Below are 20986 nucleotides of genomic sequence, written 5' to 3'. Positions count from 1 at the left end.
TCCCATGTATCTATCTAATATGTAAAAACTTTAAAATACCTAGCTAAGCAGCCTAATACACCTAATAATAAGATTGTTTTTAATATTGTATAATAAAAAGTCAATATTCAGGGCTTCCCTGGTGGCGCAGTGGTTGGGAGTCCGCCTGCCGTTGCAGGGGACACGGGTTCGTGCCCCGGTCCGGGAGGATCCCACATGCCACGGAGCGGCTGGGCCCGTGAGCCATGGCCGCTGAGCCTGCGCGTCCGGAGCCTGTGCTCCGCGGCGGGAGAGGCCACAGCAGTGAGAGGCCCGCGTACAGCAAAAAAAAAAAAAAGTCAATGTTCAAATTTCCCTGACTGTGATAACTGCTTTCTCACAGAGAAAAATACTGATCCAAGCAAGGTCCATCTATTGCATTCAGTTCACATGGTCCTAAGTATTTTGGGTTTGTTTCTTCCATAACAGTTCATCTCCTTCCGTTTTACTCCGTATCCTTGATTTAGCAAAAGTTTAAATATTCTGAAACAAATTCCAAACATCATTAGACCGTTAATACTTCAGCATGTGTCTCTGACAATTAGAATTATTTTTCTTCCTTGGCCCCTTACCTGGTTACCTAACAAAACTAACAATAATGCCCCAACAAAATCTAATTTTCAGTTTAGGTTAAAATATACATAATGTTTCTCAAAATGTCTTTTGCAGTTGATTTGTGCAAACCAGAACCCAGTTAAAGCCCACACATAGTATTTCAGGTATGAATTGTCTCTTAAGTCTTTTTGATTTAGCACTGTTCTGACCTCACCATTTAACAAATTTCTTCTTGAAATGGACTTGTTGCAAACTAAGACAGTTTCTGTGTGACCTAATCCTGAAATTCTAAGTGAGCCCCAGATATCGGGCCCCTAATCTGAGGTATACGAAAGAAAAACATATTCATACCTCTCTGCCTCAAAGTCCTACCTCCCGTCAAGGCCCTAGCTCCCCACTTTCGCTTCCGGGGAGCCTGCAGTCCACCCGTCCTCCATCAACCCACCAGCCTGAAGCACAGCAGCCCACATGATGCGCTTGCGCGTGTGCCTCACCTACTTGGAACTAGCGGCCTGAAAGGGGTTTCGAAACCGGCCTTTCCTGCAGCTGGGGCGCTCAGAGGCAGTTTATTTTATTTTATATTTTATTTTATTTTATTTATTTATTTTTATTTTTGGCTGCATTGGGTCTTCGTTGCTGTGCGTGGGCTTTCTGTAGTGGCGAGCAGGGGCTACTCTTCGTTGCGGTGCGTGGGCTTCTCATTGCGGTGGCTTCTCTTGTTGTGGAGCACAGGCTCTAGGCACGCGGGTTTCAGTAGTTGTGGCACATGGGCTCAGTAGTTGTGACTCGCGGGCTCTAGAGTGCAGGCTCAGCAGTTGTGGGGCATGGGCTTAGTTGCTCTGCGGCATGTGGGATCTTCCCCGACCAGGGCTCGAACCCGTGTCCCCTGCATTGGCAGGTGGATTCTTAACCACAGCACCACCAGGGAAGGGAAGCCCTCAGAGGCATTTTAAACTCATGTGGGTGCTGGAGGCTCTTTTCCTCTGACTGGAGTATTGGAAGTTAGTGCCACTGGCCTTGTGGCCCCTCTCGACTCTCGTTTTTCCATCAGCTGAGGTCTGGGAAGTGCCAGGTCTTCTGCAATCCTCGCCTTCATTTTGCAGCCTCGGACAGGCCCCTCTTCAGCTGGTACAGAGGGCCTTTCTCCCAGCGCCTCTCATTTCTTTTCAGTTCCTCAGATAGGTGTTTTGGAGGCTATGCTCATCTCTGGGAAAGCTCTCAGGGAAACGTGAAAATGGCTGATAGGCCCAGGAGAATTAGAAGAAAGGTGGGTATTTACTGAAATTTCACCCTCACTGTCCTTTGGTACATCCATTCCCTTCTCCTGCCCTGGACACTGCCTTGTGGTCAGTCTGACTGCACTGATTTTGGAGGCTGCTGGGGCAGCTCTCTCTGCTCCATCCGTGTGGCATTTCACAAAGTGGTTTCCTTTGAACAGCACAGATGGAGCATTTAAAGAAAAAACAGGTATGTAACTAATAAGGACCTACTACATAGCACAGGGAACTCTACTCAGTACTCTATAATGGCTTATATGGGAAAAGAATCTAAAAGAGGAGTGGATATATGTATATGTATAACTGATTCACTTTACTGTATGCCTGAAACTAACACAACATTGTAAATCAACTATACTCCAAAAAAATTTCTTTTAAAGTATAATAAATCTAAGTTAAATGATAAACACACAAACAAAAAATAGGGAGGTCAGTGCTTAAATGCCAGTGGTGGTTGATGTAGGAAGAGGGCAGAGGTATCAGAGACTCCTGTGGGCTGGAGAAGTGTGGGAGGACTTCCAGGTGGAACGGGCAGACTGCCTTCCAGGATTTGGTAGGCTAGAGAAGACATGCCAGGGGGAAAGAGGAGGGCAGGAAATACACTGCCCTTGCCATAGTTTTGGAGAGTGTCATGGCTTATGGGCTTATTGTAAGGTTTTTTTTTGTTCTTGTTATTTATTTATTTATTTTTTTGCGGTACGCGGGTCTCTCACTGTTGTGGCCTCTCCTATTGTGGAGCACAGGCTCCGGATGCGCAGGCCCAGCAGTCATGGCTCACAGGCCCAGCCGTTCCGTGGCATGTGGGATCCTCCTGGACCGGGGCACGAATCCGTGTCCCCTGCATCGGCAGGCGGACTCCCAACCACTGCACCACCAGGGAAGCCCTTTTTTTTTTTTTTTTTTAGCAGACCAGCTGAAGATACAATAACTGTACACATGTCCACCAGGGAGGGACTTGGTTTGATGAAAACAGTTATTAAGTTAGGATGAGTTTTCAGCATTAATAATAGGGAATTTTCACCTAAAAATCTGAATAATCTGCTTCTCTGTCAACAAGTCGTTCTTACTGTGCTTGGTCCACATTCTCGGTTGGCGAAATTTCCAATTAGACATGGCCTGCCAAGTCCACATGTTCTACTTCCTACCTTTCCCTTTGCTCCGCTAGACACTGAGGTGGAAACCACTGACCAAATCACTCCCTCCTTGCCTCACTCCTTGACTTTCCCCTGCCTGGCCTGGGAAGTTCTTTTTGGATTCACCACCTCGTAGCTTAGGTGGGCACAGGTCAGCCAGAGTCTGAATGCCAGGTTGGAGTGGGGACTGTACTTTGGAGTAAGCTGTGTTTTGAAGGTTTGTGATAAATCCATGATTTGGGTAAAGATAATAAAGGGGCCAAAGGACAAACTGTCTCACCCTTGGAATTGGTTAGTTTGATGAAATTAACTTACCTGAATGCATTTAACATTTACTGAGCAAGTACATAGATAACATGCTAAGCACTTTTGTACTGATTATCTCCAGAAAAGATGCACTGTGGTTTTGATGTGGAGTGGTTTACTACTCATATCTCCCTTGATTATACTATGTTCAGATATTTTGAAGAGAAAGTGCTCTTCACTTGATCCTAATCTGCTTTCTTTGGTGGAGATTTACACGTTTTTAGACAGGTTAAAAGGAATCAGTTTAGATGTCAGGCCAACTCTTATAGATCAGAGTTCCTCATTTGTATGATATTTCATTCTTTTTTTTGAATTGAAGTATAGTTGATGTACAATATTGTATTAGTTTCATGTGTACAGCAAAGTGATTCCATTTTTAATATATCTGTATATCTCTCTATATACATTTTTCATATTATTTTTTATTATAAGATATTGAATATAAGTCCCTGTGATTGTTTATCTATTTTATGTATAGTAGTTTGTATCTGTTAATCCCATGCTCCTAATTTATGCCTCCCCCCTCCCTCTCCCCTTTGGTAACCATACATTTGTTTTCTTTTTTTTAACATCTTTATTGGAGTATAATTGCTTTACAATGTTGTGTTAGTTCCTGCTGTATAACAAAGTGAATCAGTTATATGTATACACATATCCCCATATCCCCTCCCTTTTGTGCCTCCCTCCCTCTCTCTGTATCCCACCCCTCTAGGTGGTCGCAAAGCACCGAGCTGACGTCCCTGTGCTATGCAGCTGCTTCCCACTAGCTATCTGTTTTACATTTGGTAGTGTATACATGTCCGTGCCACTCTCTCACTTCGTCCAGCTTACCCTTCCCACTCTCCGTGTCCTCAAGTCCATTCTCCACGTCTACGTCTGCATCTTTATTCCTGTCCTGCCCCTAGCTTCTTCAGAAGCATTTTTTTTAGATCCCATATATATGTGTTAGCATACAGTATTTGTTTTTCTCTTTTTGACTTACTTCACTCTGCATGACAGACTCTAGGTCCATCCACCTCACTACAGATAACTCAGTTTCATTTTTTATGGCTGAGTAATATTCCATTGTATATATGTGCCACATCTCCTTTATCCATTCATCTGTCAATGGACACTTAGGTTGCTTCCATGTCCTGGCTATTGTAAATAGTGCTGCAGTGAACATTGTGGTACGTGACTCTTTGAATTATGGTTTTCTCAGGGTGTATGCCCAGTGGGATTGCTGGGTCATATGGTAGTTCTATTTTTAGTTTTTTAAGGAACCTCCATACTGTTCTCCGTAGTGGCTGTATCAATTTACATTCCCACCAACAGTACAGGAGGGTTCCCATTTCTCCACACCCTCTCCAACATTTATTGTTTGTAGATTTTTTGATGATGGCCATTCTGACTGGTGTGAGATGATACCTCATTGTAGTTTTGATTTGCATTTCTCTAATGATTAGTGATGTTGAGCATCCTTTCATGTGTTTGTTGGCAATCTGGATATCTTCTTTGGAGAAATGTCTATTTAGGTCTTCTGCCCCTTTTTGGATTGGGTTTGTTTTTTTTTTTTTGAGCTGCATGAGCTTCATTGTTGGCTTTGAAGAAACAAACTGCCATGAATTCTATACCCACAACAAGTGATTTCTGCTAACTACCTGAAAGAGCTTGGAAGCTAATCCTTTTCTAATGAAGCCTCCAGATGAGAATACAGACCAGTTGACACCTTGATTTTAGCCTTGTAAGACCCTGAGCAGAGGACCCAGGCAAGCTATAGCCAGATTCCTGACCTACGGAAACTATGAGATAAATAAATGGGTTTGTGGTAATTTGTGACATAACAATAGAAAAATAATACACTGTTAATTTTATCTATCTGTTTTTTCACTGTATGTGAAACACTAACATATTTCTAAAAGTCAAAACTACACAAAATAGTTCACCAAGAGGAGTAGAATTCCCTCAATCACTTCTATTCCCTTCCTTCCCCATATGCTCTTCCTCTTCTGGATCTGAACTCAAGGCATAAGAATGATGTTTAGCTGTGGGCTGATGTGCCAAAGCCAGCAGTAAATAGATACTGCAACAATTAGATTTTTTCAACTAACATGGAGAAGCAGCAATGAAAATTAGATCAAACAAAAGCTGGATGGCTCTCAGGAGAAGAAAGTCATATAAGTTCTTTGTAATATATCAAAATATAGGTAAATGGGTATGCATTTAGATATTTTAGAATAAAATTTAAATGTTTTAGTGTGTATCATTTTACATGATTTCCCACTAAAACCAAGCTTCTGTAATTAATCAACCGATTGCACTTGATAAAAGGTATCCACTATGAAAATAAATGATATAAAATGCATTTGATATAACTGTTCAGCTGATAAGCCAGATGAACTTCTTGCTAAGTGGAGAAACAAATACCTTCATTGTAAAAGCCACTTCCTATTGGGCATTATATAACTTCCATCTTAATTGAAATTCCTAAATTATTATTCTTGTACCAACCTTTCCACTGAGCTATACACACATATATCTAAATGCCTACTTGATATCACCTCTTTGATACCCAACAAGCATCTCAAAGTTAACATGACCCCCACCCCCATCCTAGACACCTGCTACATACTTGTTTTTTTCTGTCTTGGCAAATGACACTACCATTCATCCAGATGTTCAGGACAAAAATTTAGGCATTATATCTAATGTATTCTTTCCTTCATATTCACATCCAAGCATCAGCCATTCCTGTCAGTTCTACACTTAAATTGCATCCCAATTTGACCATTTTTCATTGACTTTACCATTTACTACCCTAATTCAAACCATCATATCTTAAGACCAGTGGTCTCCAAAATAAATCATATAGAAGCAAAACTGCCCACTGACAATTAGAGACCTGAGTTAACAGGACAAGTGGAAGTCCCCAGCCAGGCCCTTCTCTTCCCACCCCCATCCTTGTCCCATGCCATAAGGGGCCTTAGGTTTGGACACTCCAGCTTGCATGTCTAAGCTCTGTCTAATCTCCCCAAATAATTTCTACTTGGCCACCATGTACACATAGGCAACACATTCACCTTTCGGAGGACAGATCAAGGGATGGAGCTTTGGACACAGAAGAGGTGTACAGGCTCTGGAAGCAAGCTTGAGGCTACTTGAGTGAGGGATTCTCAGATACCCAAAGCATGGTCTGAAGGGGATTGTGAGCTCTGGATATGCATATCTCTTTGCATATGGACTTCTTCTCATCAGGAAGGAAAGGTCTTGGCCAAAGGAGGGCCAAATTGTGGCTCTTTTTTTTTTTGAAAGATATTTATTTATTTGGCTGTGCCGGGTCTTAGTCGCAGCATGATTTTCGTTGCTGAGTGCGAGATTTTTGTTGCCATGTGGGAATCTTTTTTTTTTTTTTTAATTTATTATTTATTTTTGGCTGTGCTGGGTCTCCGTTGCTGCGTGTGGATTTTCTCTAGTTGTGGCGAGTGGGGGCTACTCTCCATTGTGGTGCGCAGGCCTCTCATTGCAGTGGCTTCTCTTGTTGTGGAGCAAGGGCTCTGGGCGCATGGACTTCAGTAGTTATGGCACGCGGGCTCAGTAGTTGTGGTGCACGGGCTTAGCTGCTCCGCGGCATGTGGGATCTTCCCAGACCAGGGATCAAACCCACGTCCCCTGCATTGGCAGGCGGATTCTTAACCACTGCACCACCAGGGAAGTCCCATGTGGGATCTTTTTAGTTGCAGCATGCAGGATTTTTTTTTTTTTCAGTTATGGCATGCAGGCTCTTAGCTGCGGCATGTGGGATCTAGCTCCCTGACCAGGGCTCAAACCTGGGCCGCCTGCTTTGGGAGCGTGGGGTCTTAATCACTGGACCACTAGGGAAGTCCCGGTGTGGCTCTTTGTATGTTAATAATTATTAAAATATTAGAGGTATTTGTTATTTTAATCAACTGGGTACTAATAATTATAATAACTAAATCTTTAAGAAAATTTTGACACAGAGCATTTTGGTCACAGGATAAGAATTAAAATTTCATTTTTGTTGCAGAGAAGTAAAACAAAATTTAATAAAAGATTTTTGAGGATAAGCAATTGTTACATTAAGATAAAATTCAGTGATGAAGGTGGAGTGGAAATGATTTCAAGTAAAAGGTACCATGCAAAATTTCTAAATGTTAAAAAAAGAGCTTGCTCATGTGTGTTTAATGAATGATGAAGATATCTAGCATATTGAAAACATGCTAGAAATTATACCTTTGCATTATTTAAACTTATGAAAGCATTGTAGGTGTCCACTTAAAAATGTAAAAGGGAGTACATTATTTTTAAAAATTGTTTCAAGGGGAATGTAGCAAAACATATGAAAGACCACTGCTCTGATAAAGGAAGATCAAGCTTAGTAAATGATGTGTCAAGGTGTACCATCACAGACATGTATGCAATTGAGAAGTAAATAAGGTTGACCCCTGTACCACACCAGCTATCTGAACTTTCATAAGTTGTCACACCTCTGAGTCCCAATTCCCCCAACTGTAAAATTGGATAAGAGTATTTATTTGTAGTATTGTGAGGAACAAATCAGATAACATTTACAAAGGAAATTACACAGTTCTTGGCTCTTAGAAGTTACCCATTAAATTTAAACTCTCTTCCCTAGAAATTAGCAGTGGGTTTTATATGTATCTGGATTTGACAGTCACAAATTGTAGTGTGGGAAGTTCTTCACTAGCATTAATGTTAGGGTATGAATGCTTTCCAAACATCTCAATAAGCTGTGTCAAGTAAGCCCTGGTAAAATCGTGCTTTATTCTTCCCTCCACAGGGTTATATAAAAATATTCTAGGGCAAAGAATACGGATGGTCAATTAAAATAACTAAGACAAGAAGTCGTTCTTGGTTTCTTCATTCTCAATTTTACTTCATTCTCAATTCAAAGAACTACCGCCTTCAAATAAGAAATAACTGAAAAAACAGAGCTTATAAATACAGAGTACAGTTTGGTGGTTGCCAGGGGCAGGGTGCGGGGGTTGGGCAAAATGGGTGAAGGGGATCCGATATAAAATAAATCATGGGGATGTAATGTACAGCATGGTGACTATAGTTAATAATACTGTATTGCATATTTGAAAATTGCTAAGAGAATAGATCTTAAAAGTTCTTACCATAGGAAAAAATTTTTTTTGTAACTGTATGGTGATGGATGTTAACTAGACTTACTGAAGTGATCACTTTGCAATACATACAAATATCAAATCATTACATTGTGTACCTGAAACGAATGTAAAAGTCAATTATACATCAATAACTAATATACATAATAGTCTACAAAACAAATCACATACCATGATTCTCACACTTGTTAGGATATTGAGGACTGTGACATCATGAGGGCAATTAGTGGTTCACCATGAAATATTTATATTCGATAATAAAGTTGGGAAAATATATATTTATACAAATTACAACAAAATAGGTAAAAACATGAGTGCATCGAAATAACTACATATTAAACTAGACGTAAGCTATTTCAGAATTTGTATTGCTTTGTTATTAAGACACCCAAACTAAATATGAGCCAGTTTTTGTCACCTACTAGGATTCCTTTGTAAGGAAGTAGAAACATTGTTAAGAAAAGTTCCTGGGAAGAAAAATAACTTGGAAAGTTATATTAATTTATTTTCCAGCAAATTTAAAACGCTCACGTGCTGATTACTTCCCTGTTGTTGTTTCAGCTCCAAGCATGTCTTTCTCTTATTCTGTGATGCTAGGGCTGGGACTCTGACAGACATTTCCCATTCTCCCTTGCTAGCTGGCTTCCTGTTATAGTTTGCCAATGGAGGCATTAAAGGGATTTTGGGAGACAGAAAGGGAGAAGGAACCTGCTTCATATTTTCCAGTTCTTTTAGTATCTCTCTAGCAGCATCTAGATATATCTAGTATATCTCTAGCAGAATCTCTCTAGCTTGCCTGTAGAATCTTTCTGCTTTCCCAGCACCAGTACCAAACCTAGTTAACAGCCAGGCTGACACCCCTCTTCAGAGCTTTTAGATTCTAGTGTTTAGCTGCTTCCTGAAATTACAAATCTCTCCCCTTTTTGCTCTTTGAGGCCTTCCTTCAAAATTGTGTAATCAGTTTCCTGTAATTAAATCTTCTGTTTGAAATTCCCGGCATAGTTCTGCTTTCTTGATTAGACCCTGATAAAGAGTCCTACGACAATTTCTCTCAGCAGTACAAACACTTAGCTGACATACTTTGAGAACCACTGCTGTACTCTACTGGAGATGACTGGGCTCAAACCAGTGTTGGAGTTGGTGGTATGAGACAAGAAAAATAAAGGACAAAAAGTCTTCTTATGATCAATTACTGACATATGAAGAGATAGTCATACATACAGTTTCTCTGAAGGTACACCTTACCAGTCAGGAAGTATCTTAAATTTCTAGCACTTTAGAATGAAACATCCAAGAAGATCTCTAACCTGCGTGATAGTTAAGTCTGGGGAAGAGCTGTGTGATGTATTTGTCAAGCACCAAACCACAATTATCATCCAAAGAATTCTTTTTTTTTTTAATTTATTTTTTGGCTGCCTTGGGTCTTGTTGTGGCATGTGGGATCTTCACTGAAGCATGTGGGATCTTTCATCGCAGCGTGGGATCTTTCATCGCAGCGTGGGCTCTTGTGATGCAAGGGCTTCTCTCAAGTTGTGGCATGCAGATTCTTCTCTCTCTAGTTGTGGCGCATGGGTTCCAGGGTGCATGGGCTCTGTAGTTGTGGCGCTCGGGCTCCAGAGCATGTGGTCTGTAGTTTGAGGCATGTGGGCTGTCTCGTTGAGGCACCCCAGCTCAGTAGTTGTGGCAGGCAGGCTTAGTTTCCCCGCAGCATGTGGGGTCTTAGTTCCCAGACCAGGGATCAAACCTGCGTCCCCTGAATTGGAAGGCAGATTCTTTACCACTGGACTACTAGGGAAGTCCCATCATCCAAAGAATTCCTAACTGGTAAATTTCCCATTAAAGCAACCCAACTATTAAATGTTTGTAGAGCCTTAAAAAATAATTGCTTGCTTTCTTCTGAATGTAACAATGCAATGTAACAACAGTTTCACAGAGTAAACTGCAAATTACTTTAGTCCTAGTAGCCAGACTCCCTTTGTCCAAGACTCTGGGGCTTTAGCTATTAGAGGGCTCTTTCTGGGGAGGGGATTGGAGGGAATCTCCAAGTATGTGTTATTTTAAGAACTTCCCTTTGCTTCCACACACCCCTTCTTACCGAGATCTTGACTTGGGTGCACCTTCCAGATCTTCCAAGGTCTGGGGAAGAATGTTGGTTTGTTTGTAACCTTCACTGACAAAGACTCTCTCCTTGACCACACTTTTAGTCAGACTCCTCTGAACCCTCTTCTTAACTAGGCTTCAACCTTTGGGCTTCAGTGTTTGTCATTGCAACACCCACTTTTAGCAAGAATTCTGTCATGTCAGTTTAGTTTGAGTTCTTGATATCTGATCACTCTCAATATCTAATTAAATTCCTCATCCACCTAGGTGGTATCTGATCACTCTGGCCAGCCCTCAGCAAGAATCCTGTTGGTCGGTATAGTGAGAAATCCCCCCTACCCTTTATGTCTCTTTGTAATTTTCCATGAACTGACCACCCCCCAACCCCAACTTGCTCCTTGCCTATAAATCGCCACTTGTTCTTGCTATATTTGGAACTGAGCCCAGTTCTATACTGAAGTCTCTTTCTCCCTATTGCAATAGTTCCTGAATTTAAAAAAAAAAACCCTCAACTACTGTTCAGCTCTGGTTTTCTTTAACATCACTCAGGGGTTCACATTCTTGTCCTGTCTATGGACAGTTTTTCTTAAAGCTGGGCCCTAATTAAAGTTGTAAAGTGAAAAGGAGAAACAGCAATAAACCCCAGAGCTGTTGGCTACAACATTATACATGGCTTTGGTGCAAATGAGCATCTTCCTACAACTGGAATATAATTACTCTCTGTGCCTGGCATCACATATGGGGCAATCAGAGAAGGGATAATAAAAATGAGGATAACACTGACCCCACCCATGGCCGGAGGTGAGGGGTTGGGTGGGGGTAGGAGAAGTTAGACCTGGAGACAGGCACACACACAGACACACAAACACTCTTCTCCCATGTACTCAACCCTAAAGACAAGCCCAGAAACACCGCCCATTATGGGTAAACTCCTGCGATCTCTGGGATAAGAGCACAGTTACAGAAACGTCATGAAACGTCAGCCACAGTTCCTCACACACCCACAATCACTCTCCCATTCTTGGCGTGACAGACCCACAATTTGTCACACAACGACCCACACTCACGGAGCGTGACTGAAAATACAGAAGCTCACTACACCGACAGAACCGGTCGCCCCGTGGTGAGCAAGCGCAAAAGTGTGCAGCGACAGTCACACACACAAACCGCCCCACCTGAACATTCAATAACAGTCACAGACGTGCACAGCTTTACCATTCCCTCACACACAGTAGCCCAGAGTCACTTGAGTGCCCAAGATCGCCCAGGGTCGACACAGCGCTCCGGGTACCCGCACCTGCGGCCGCGGTCACCTGTAGCGCAGGCGCGATGTCGAGGCGTGCCTCGGGGCCCTCTGGGAAGTGTTCTTTCCGCAAAGAAGCCGAGGCGCAAAGCGTTCTGGGGCTCGTGGTCCGCGGGGTCGGAAGGAAAAGCTGAGTCGCTAGTCCAGGTTCCTACAGCTGGAGTTTACCCAGAGGAGCTCGGGGTCCCGCGCGCCTCAGTCCCCGCCCTGCTCCGTCCCGCAGGGGATTCTGGGAGGCGACGTCGCCGGTCTCTGGTCGCTGGGCGTGTTTCCAGAGCCAACGGCGCCGGGAGGTGAGTAGGGCCTGGCTACGTGCGAGAGCCAGAGGGCAGGGCCGGGCTTGGGGTGGACCGGCAGGGAGCGGGATGGGGACCAGGAGGGCGCTGCCGAGGAGGCTGTGTGACAGGCTGCGGATGTGACAGGGTGTGATCTTCTGTGTCATGGTGTATGTGATTGTGCGCGACTGTGACCGTCTGTCTCCGGTATAAAATTCCGAGTCTGTGTGTGTTTGTGCGTGACTGTCTCCTTAAGTGTAACTGTGTTATTGTGTATGGGTTTGTGAGAGATTGCGGGTGTGACATTGTGTGTGTGTGTGACTGTGTTTGACCCCTTGTCCCTGTGGATATAACTGCGTTTGAATGTGTGTGACAGAAGGTGTGATTACGTGCCCATGACCATCTATCTCTGCAGGTATAATTTTGTGTAATTATGGCAGGATGTGTGACTTTGTGTGGTATGTCACTATGCATGAGATTGTGTGTGACTGTCTCTCTGTTGGAATAACTGTATCATCATCTCTATCTTAGTGTTAATACCACTGTGTATGTATGTGACATTACAGTCGCAATTATGTGACCATATATATATGTGTGATTGGGTGAGAATTTGTGTATGTCAGACCTAGTGTGTGATTGTGACACAGAAAGATTAAAATTACTCACCCATATTCACACAGTTACTAGGTGACAGAATCAGGACTTAAGCCCAGGCTATTTGGCTCCAGAGTCCTTGCTTTTAATTGCTAAACTCTCTTGATCTTTCCCACGCTGTGAGGGTGAAAAATGGGGGCCCTGAGTTCTGAGGGTGTTGGAGAGGATTGTCTGTGGTCTTGGACTCGGACCCTTCTGGACATGGAACTTAACCTGGGTCTCTTCATTTGGTCCCCTTGTGAGTAACAGAACCCAATCTGAAGACACTGTAGTGAAACCATCCTCATATTGGCTTCCTTTGGGGGAGGAAAGCCCAACCTGAAAGCCCAGTCTTCCTCTCCTTAGGCCATGGAGTTTGAGATTTTAGGTTTGTCCTTGTCAAAACTCTTCCATGTTTGGTGCTGAGAGAGGCTGATCCATGGCTCTTTTTCTCACATACCAAGTGAACTAAGTGTTTGGTTCTGACTTCACATAATAAAGAAAAATGCTCTCATATCCTTTTCAACTGTGTGTGTAAAATCTAAGTGGCAATAAGAGTGGCACTTCTCTATGCCAGGAGTTGGCTCAAGCAATCTTGACAGTGAGGAAAGGTTCAGACATTTGGGTTGATTTGCCCAAGGTCACGTAGCCAATGAGGAAAGGAGTGGAGAGTCAGTGTGTGTCTGGGGGTCTATATAAAGCACAAGTCTTTCCCAACACCTTTCAGAGACTGATGGTTCATCTCAAACTTGAAAAATATTATTCAAATGATACACAGCAATTTGAAACAGCAATTTAAAAGCTATTTCTTTTATGCAGGTGCTACTTAGAGCTCCCAGGTGCTGAGAAGACTTCACTGATTCTCCTCTTGGGTTGCAAAGGCTTTTATGGACAAATTCAAGCTGCATTGCACTAAGGAAATAATTTTCTTACAGATTGAGTTGGTTAGTGCAGAGTAGCCCAGAATTAGAGGGTTTTATATCTTAAATTCTAAGTCAAACAACTGTGTTTGTTTTCAGAGTGAAGAAATGTTGGCTCTGAGAAGACGAGGAACTTGTTTCAGGCTGTGCAGTTTCTTGTTGGTTTGGTATTGAAATTTGTCAATGTTTGCCTCAGGCTGAATTTTTGTGGAGTAATAAAGGTAACACCTGCTGCCTCCGAATATGCTTCTCTAAAAAACATGTAGCATTTATTTCTCAGATTATGTTGAATATTTCCCATACAAACATTGTGGTCTCTTGAAAGAGGACCAGTTTTTGAGCCACACTGCAGTTTGACTCTTATGACTTTGAGTTAGCTGTTTAAGTTTTTTGAACCTCAATTTCACTTGGTGGTAAAATGGGGATAATAATACCTACCTTTGCAGTTTTGTGAAGATTTAATAAGATAATGACATACACAACATGTGTAACATTGTTTATATTACAGGAGCCACAGTAAGATTTATTTGTTTATCAGATATGTTTTTAGCACTTACAGTAGTTCTGGCATTATTCTAGCACTAGAGATATACCAGTCAACCCAACAAATCCTGGCTGTCTTAAATCTTATACTATTGTTTGGGAAGACAACAGTTAACAGAAAAAAAAGTAACATGTCCAATGATGTTAAATGCTAAGAAGAAAAATAAATCAAGATAAGGAAAAATAATAACTGGGAGGGAGATTCTCTTTAGGTAGAATAGGGAGGTCCCTCCAATGTTGTAACAATTGAGCACAGATAAGAATGAAGAGAGGGAATGTGCTGTGTCCAGGCAGAAGGAAAAGCCAAGGCCACAGCCTTGAAAAAGGAGTGTGGACAGTGTTTGAGGAACTATAAGGAAATCTGTATGCCTGGAGTATGGTGAATAAGGGGGAGAAGAGTGGGAAATGTGGTCTAAGGGGCAACCAGGGCTAGATCATAAATTGTCTTATTGGCGATAGGATGGACTTCAGATTTTGTTGAGTTCAGGCTGTGTGTCCTTAATATCAGTCAGGACTTCAGGGGTTAAGTTCAGCTTTGGCCTTTTTTCTCAGATCTTGGAACAGGGTAGGACTGGTCCATGTAAAGAAACTAGGGACTATAAAGGGGCAAAAAACTCTGTGAGTCTCAGATCAGCAACATAGGGCTGCTCTGCCATTTTTTTTCTTGTTTAATTCTCCCCTCTCAGGACTTTGTTCTCCAGAAGAAAAAAATTGAAGAAGGAAGGAAGAATGGCTGTTGGACTATGTAAAGCCATGTCCCAGGTAAGTTGATGTTTTCACTTTGTTTCCAGAAATTCCACATCATTTTTCAGGACTTTGGGACCTCAGAGAGAGTCACAAGTAGCCCAGTGAGCACTCTCTTCACTTCTCTCTCTCCATTATTTGTTCATATAATGCTTCTACAAAACATTTAATTGCTTTTTTTAACTCAGTGTTGTGCTTAAATGTGTGATGGAACAGAACTTTTCCTCTTTAGATGGATCACTATTTGTTGTGTTGGAGATGAATGCAAGTGAAATAAAGGATGGAGTGTGATTATCAAATACGGAGGTCAAGGATGGCTTTTCTGAGAAAGTGACAGTTGGGCAAAGAAAAACCTTAGTGAAAGTAGGGAGTAAGTTTTGTGGAGATCTGGGGAAGAGCTTTAAAAAGTAGAAGGAAAAGCAAGTACAAAGTTCCTGTGGTGAGAGAATGTTTGATGTGTTCCAGGGATAGCAATAAGCCAGTATTCTCAGAGGGAAATGTGCACTGTGAGATTAGAGCAGTAGCTGGGGACCAAATTATGCAGGCCCTTAAAAGTCATGACCAGAACTTTGATTTTTGTTCTAAAGGTGAAGGAGAACCATTGGGGTGTTTGTGATGTGATTTGATTTATGTTTTAAAAGGAAAATAAATAGCAGAGAAGTAAGAGTGGAAGCAGGGAGGCCAGTCAGGAGACTGCTGCAGTAATCCATGTGGGAGGTGATAGCTGCCTGGACCATGGTGGTGGCATTGGAGCTGGTGAGATTCTGGGTGTATATTGGAGATAGAAAATATGGGATTTGATCAGGGATTGGTTGTGGAGTATGAGAGGAAGAAAGAAATCATGAATGACTACCAAGATTTTTGACCTGGGCAATTGTGTAAATGGTCATGCCATTTACTGAGATGGGAAGACGGGGTGGGATGAGATAAGAATCAAGAATTGAGTTCTAGATATATTAAATTCGAGAGACCTGTTGGATATCCAAGTAAAGTATTAATTATATATCTAGAGTTCAGGACTGGAGATGTGAATTTGAGAGTCATTAGTGTATTTAAAGCCATGGGACAGGATGAGATTATCTTGAGGCTAGGGTTGTGGCGACTGTAGATAGGAAAGAGGTCCAAGGACTGAGCTTAAGGCATTCAATATAAGAGGCTGACAAGAAGAGGAGGAACCAGCAAAAGAGACTAAGAAGGACTGATGTAGAAGGAAAACCAGGAGAGTGTGGGTCCTGTGAGTCAACAGTAGAAAGCATTTCAAGGAGATGATCAACTGAGTTAAATTCTTCTGAGAGCGACTGAGGAAGATGCTAGGACCATATGGGAGTACTTGGCAAACAACCTTTTTAAAAAAATTTCAGGGTTTGGTGACCTTCAGGGATGTGGCTCTAAATTTTTCCCAAGAGGAGTGGGAATGGCTGGACTCATCTCAGAAGGATTTGTACAGAGATGTCATGTTGGAGAACTACAGGAACTTGGTATGGCTTGGTAAGGATATGTATCCCCCATAATTCAAATCTTCCCTATGAGGTGTTTTTGCTTCCTCCATTGGGAATATCTAGGGCATCTTAAATGCTTAGCTGGATTTCTACTTTATGTTCCCAGGAAATTATTCAAAGTAGTTTCATAGAGTTATAAATGAGTATAGTTCCCTTTGCTCTAGAATGATGGTTTGGGATAGCAGCATTAGTATGGCGTGGGAATTTTTTAAATTGCAAATTATGGGGTCCCACTATAGACCTACAGAATCTGGGAATAGGCCTAATGGTCTGGGTTTTAATGAGCCCTCCAAGTGGGTCTGATGCCCATTAAAATTTGAGAACCACTGTGGCTTCTGATTCAGTAGGTCTGGGTTGGGGCAGCCTGAGAATTTGCATTTCTAATAAGTTCTTAGGTGATTGTTCTTCTGCTCTAGTACTTTGAGAACTGCTGCTATGAAAGAAGCTTTGTCTTCCTTATTTTCCGTTCAAGCGTCTTTCCATTCTCTGGCCCTTCCTCTAATGTGCTTTCTTGCACATTAATGACCAAGAGATTGAGTCTGAGTCTGGAAGAGCAATAGCAAGTTAATTTGTTTATCTATCTGTCTGTCTTGCTGGCTCTCATTTTTCTTCTCCTGTAAACAGGACTTTCCATTTCTAAGCCCAACATGATCTCCTTATTGGAGCAAGGGAAGGATCCTTGCATGGTGGAGAGAGAGATGTCAGATGGTCAATATGCAGGTGAGTGACGGGGAACAGGGAGGGCTGTTGTAAGGTGACAGCCCAAGTGGTCATAAGAAGACTGCGCTGCATTTGAGGAGGCTGTCCTGGGCTTCAGGGGGTCATTTCCTCTCTATTTCTATCAAGTTATATTCTCAATAATATTTCTATCTATACCCTGAATCTTGTTCCTTTTAAGTTTTTCTTTCCCCTTTATGGACAGAGTTATATACATTTCTAGATTTCTTTTTAGAGTTTTTATTTTTATCAAAGTTATTATCAAAGTTATGCATGCACATTGGTTGAAGAGACAGGTTGTTTTATAAGGCTTATTCCTTTAAAAAAGGAGGTCTCTTGCCCTGCTTCCCAGTTTCCCTCTCCCTAGAGGGATCCACTTTCTTTACTTTTGCAGCTTCTTTTGGTGTTTCCTTCATGTCTCTAATAAATATATTTATGTTGCTATTTCTTGATTGTCTTTTTCAGGTTTAGTCCTCATCCAATATCTTCACTAAGAAAATAAGAATGTAGTACTTTCTTATCCTGAATCCAACATGTGTGTGAGCATGCACACGCACACACACAATTTCTGTCTTCCTATCTCACTGATATCATAATTTTTAAAGTTTTATTTATTTTTAAAATTGAAGTGTAGTTGATTTACCACGTTGTGCCAATCTCTGCTGTACAGCAAAGTGACTCAGTTATACACATATGGACATTCATTTTTTTAATATTCTTTTCCATTATGGTTTATCACAGGATATTGAATATAGTTCCCTGTGCTATAAGTAGGACCTTGTTGTTTATCCATCCTATATATAATAGTTTACATCTGCTAATCCCACACTCCCAGTTCTTCCCTCCCCCACCCCCTCCCTCTTGGCAACCACAAGTCTGTTCTCTATGTCTATGAGTCTGCTTCTGTTTTGTAGATAGGTTCATTTGTGCTATATTTTAGATTTCACATATAAGTGATATCATATGGTATTTGTCTTTCTCTTTATGACTTATTATGGTAATCTTAGTTGCATCCATGTTGCTGCAAATAGCATTATTTCGTTCTTTTTTATGGCTGTGTAGTATTCCATTGTGTGTGTGTGTCTGTGTGTGTGTGTCTGTGTGGGTGTGTGTACCACATCTTCTTTTCATCTGTAGATGGACATTTAGGTTGTTTCCATGTCTTGGCTATTGTGAATAGTGCTGCTATGAATATAAGGGTGCATGTATCTTTTTGAATTATAGTTTTGTCCAGGTATATGCCCAGGAATGGGATTGCTGGATCATATGGTAATTCTATTTTTAGTTTTCTGAGGAACCTCCATACTGTGTTCCATAGTGGCTGCACCAACTTACATTCCCACCAACAGTGTAGGAGGGTTCCCTTTTCTCCACACCTTCTCCAGCATTTGTTATTTGTAGACTTCTTAATAATGATGGCCATTCTGACCGTTGTGAGATGGTACCTCATTGTAGTTTTGATTTGCATTTCTTTAATAATTAGTGATATTGAGCATGTTTTCATGGGCCTGCTTGCCATCTGTATGTCTTGTTTGGAGAAATGTCTATTAAGGTCTTCTACCCATTTTTCGATTGAGTTGTTTGTTGTTTTGTTGTTGAGTTGCATGAGCTGTTTGTATATTTTGGAGATTAAGCCCTTGTCACATCATTTGCAAACATTTTCTCCCATTCCATAGGTTGTCTTTTGGGGTTTTTTTTATGGTTTCCTTTGCTGTGCAAAAGCTTGTAAGTTTAATTAGGTCCCATACCAATATCTTAATTTTTGTTGAACTACTGTTCAGTGTTTACATTATTATGACTATTAAGTGCTAGTCGTAGCTGTGCTGTGCATATACCAAGATTACTTTTTCTGTACTTTTTATTTTTCTTGGCATTAATAATTATCTGGGATTTTGTCTATTTTTTTTCCTTAGTTTTCTATATACATATTACTAACTCAATTCTTAACTTCCGATCAATTGTTTAAATCTCTTAAGACACTCAGATACATTAGGTTATCTATTGATTTTACCTTCTTGGAGAAATCTCTCCAGAGTCTTCAGATATGCTTCACTCTAGACAAATGGCTGATTACATTTGCTTGCATTCTATTTGGGTTTTTCTAACGTTTTCTCATGATTAGATTGAGGTAGTGCATTTTTGAAAAGAGTGCCACAGAAATAATGTTGTATCCTTCTCAGTGAGTGCATCATACCAAAGGATTGATAATATTGATATATCTTATTATCAATGATGTTAATTTTCATCACTTGGTGAAGGTGGTATCTGCCTAGTTTCTCCATTGTAAAGTTACTATTTTTCTATTTATAATTAATAAATATTTGGGGAAGATAGTTGATACTATTCAGTTTCTTTTGAAACTTTTGCCCACTAATTTTAGCATCCACAGCCCTGTTGGATCTTGTGTGCAACAATTACCACTGTTGTGGTATTACCTAATGTTGACATTTTTATTTCCTTCTTTTCTTTACACATATCAACTAGGATTGTTCTGTCTGGAAGAGCTGTTTCATCTCTCCCATTTGTTTATATATTAAAATATTTCTTCATATTTATGGAATGATGGGGGTATTTTTCCCTATGAGTTAAAATTACTGTATCATTATTTTGTTGCTCAAAGTGTTCCAGCTTTGACCATTAAGATCTCAGGTTGGTTCCTATGACCTTTTAACATGCCCCACTTCGTGGTTCCAGGTGTTCGAGGTTCATCTTGTTTTCCTTTCCCCAGCCTTGAATCAACCACTTCTCCAAGGAGCCCTGGTTCCTTTTATTGGGAAATGATGTTTAGAAACCAAGGTCTGGGTACTAGGTGTACTTATTGCTACTGGAAGTGATTTCTTCTAGGCCCTCACAGCAGATTGAGCTGGAAAATATATGTATGTATACCAACACACACTTCTAGACAGACACACACTTCTATATTTATTTCTGCCTTTATTTTTTTTAATATATTAAATTATTGGTTTATATTGATACCTTGATTTTAGTCCTACCCTCCACAGGGTTTATCATAGCCTTTCTCCTTTACTTATTTGTAATTTCTTCTTCTGACAGTGAGAAGCAATGTATTTAATTATTTCCTCAATTTAAGGGTACACACAAAGTAGTTTCAGAATTTCTAACCTATTCCTCTGTGAGAAATAAATTTACTAAGTAGATTACATTATTTGTATTTAGGTACAAATGTACATTTTTAGTCTTAAGTATTCAGTCAAAAACTATTTTCCAGAGTTACTTAGGTTAGTTCTTCTAGGTTCATTTGTTTCTGTTGATTCCTACTACATCCTGGTTGATTTTACTTTTTTTTTTTTTTGTATCTGAAACATTACTATGCTCCTAAGAATCAGACCTTTACAAGAATGTATCCTCAGAAAAGTGTTTCTCCCTCCTCATCCTTACTGTCTTGTTTCTGTTCCCTACTTGTTCCTGCACTTTCCTTACCCACCCCTTGTAGATCACCAGTCTTTATTTTCAGGTTTGTCCTTTTCATGTTTCTTTTGCACAAATGAGCAGTTACACCTGTAGATTTGCATTTGCTTTTTTCACTTAGCTATAACGACATGGTTTGAACTGCAAGGGTCCACTTATATGTGAATTTTTTCGATAAATACTTACTACACTATCTGAGGTAGGTTGAATCCATGGATGCTGAACTGCAGATTCGGAGGGCTGACTGTACAGTTATACCCATAGCCCCTGCATTGTTCAGGGGTCAGCTGTACAGGAAATCACTCTGTATGAGTTCATGGAGAGCTTCCTCATTTTTCTAACAGCTGCAGAATACTCCGTTCTGTGGATGTTATGGTAATTTATTCA

At 41.0% G+C, this 20986-nt stretch overlaps 1 protein-coding gene across 4 annotated transcripts in view; it reads left to right on the top strand.

Moving 5' to 3' along the window:
* ZNF527 (zinc finger protein 527) overlaps positions 1–20986 on the top strand; it is a 56785-nt gene that overhangs the window by 31277 nt on the left and 4522 nt on the right. The window contains exons 1-5 of one of the 4 annotated variants that reach the window (XM_059045028.2): positions 11967–12132; positions 13767–13888; positions 14897–14972; positions 16316–16442; positions 17078–17173. In XM_059045028.2, the coding sequence (XP_058901011.1) occupies positions 14940–14972; positions 16316–16442; positions 17078–17173 (256 nt within the window). In that variant the 5' untranslated portion in view covers positions 11967–12132; positions 13767–13888; positions 14897–14939. Of the gene's footprint in view, positions 1–11966; positions 12133–13547; positions 13692–13766; positions 13889–14896; positions 14973–16315; positions 16443–17077; positions 17174–20986 lie in introns of those variants that run through there. The other 3 variants (XM_059045025.2, XM_067019105.1, XM_059045029.2) reach the window with 3 other exon arrangements.

This window comes from Kogia breviceps, chromosome 18, assembly GCF_026419965.1.
Source record: "Kogia breviceps isolate mKogBre1 chromosome 18, mKogBre1 haplotype 1, whole genome shotgun sequence".
NCBI classification, from domain to species: domain Eukaryota; kingdom Metazoa; phylum Chordata; class Mammalia; order Artiodactyla; family Physeteridae; genus Kogia; species Kogia breviceps.
This window is presented reverse-complemented; position numbering and strand designations above follow the sequence as displayed.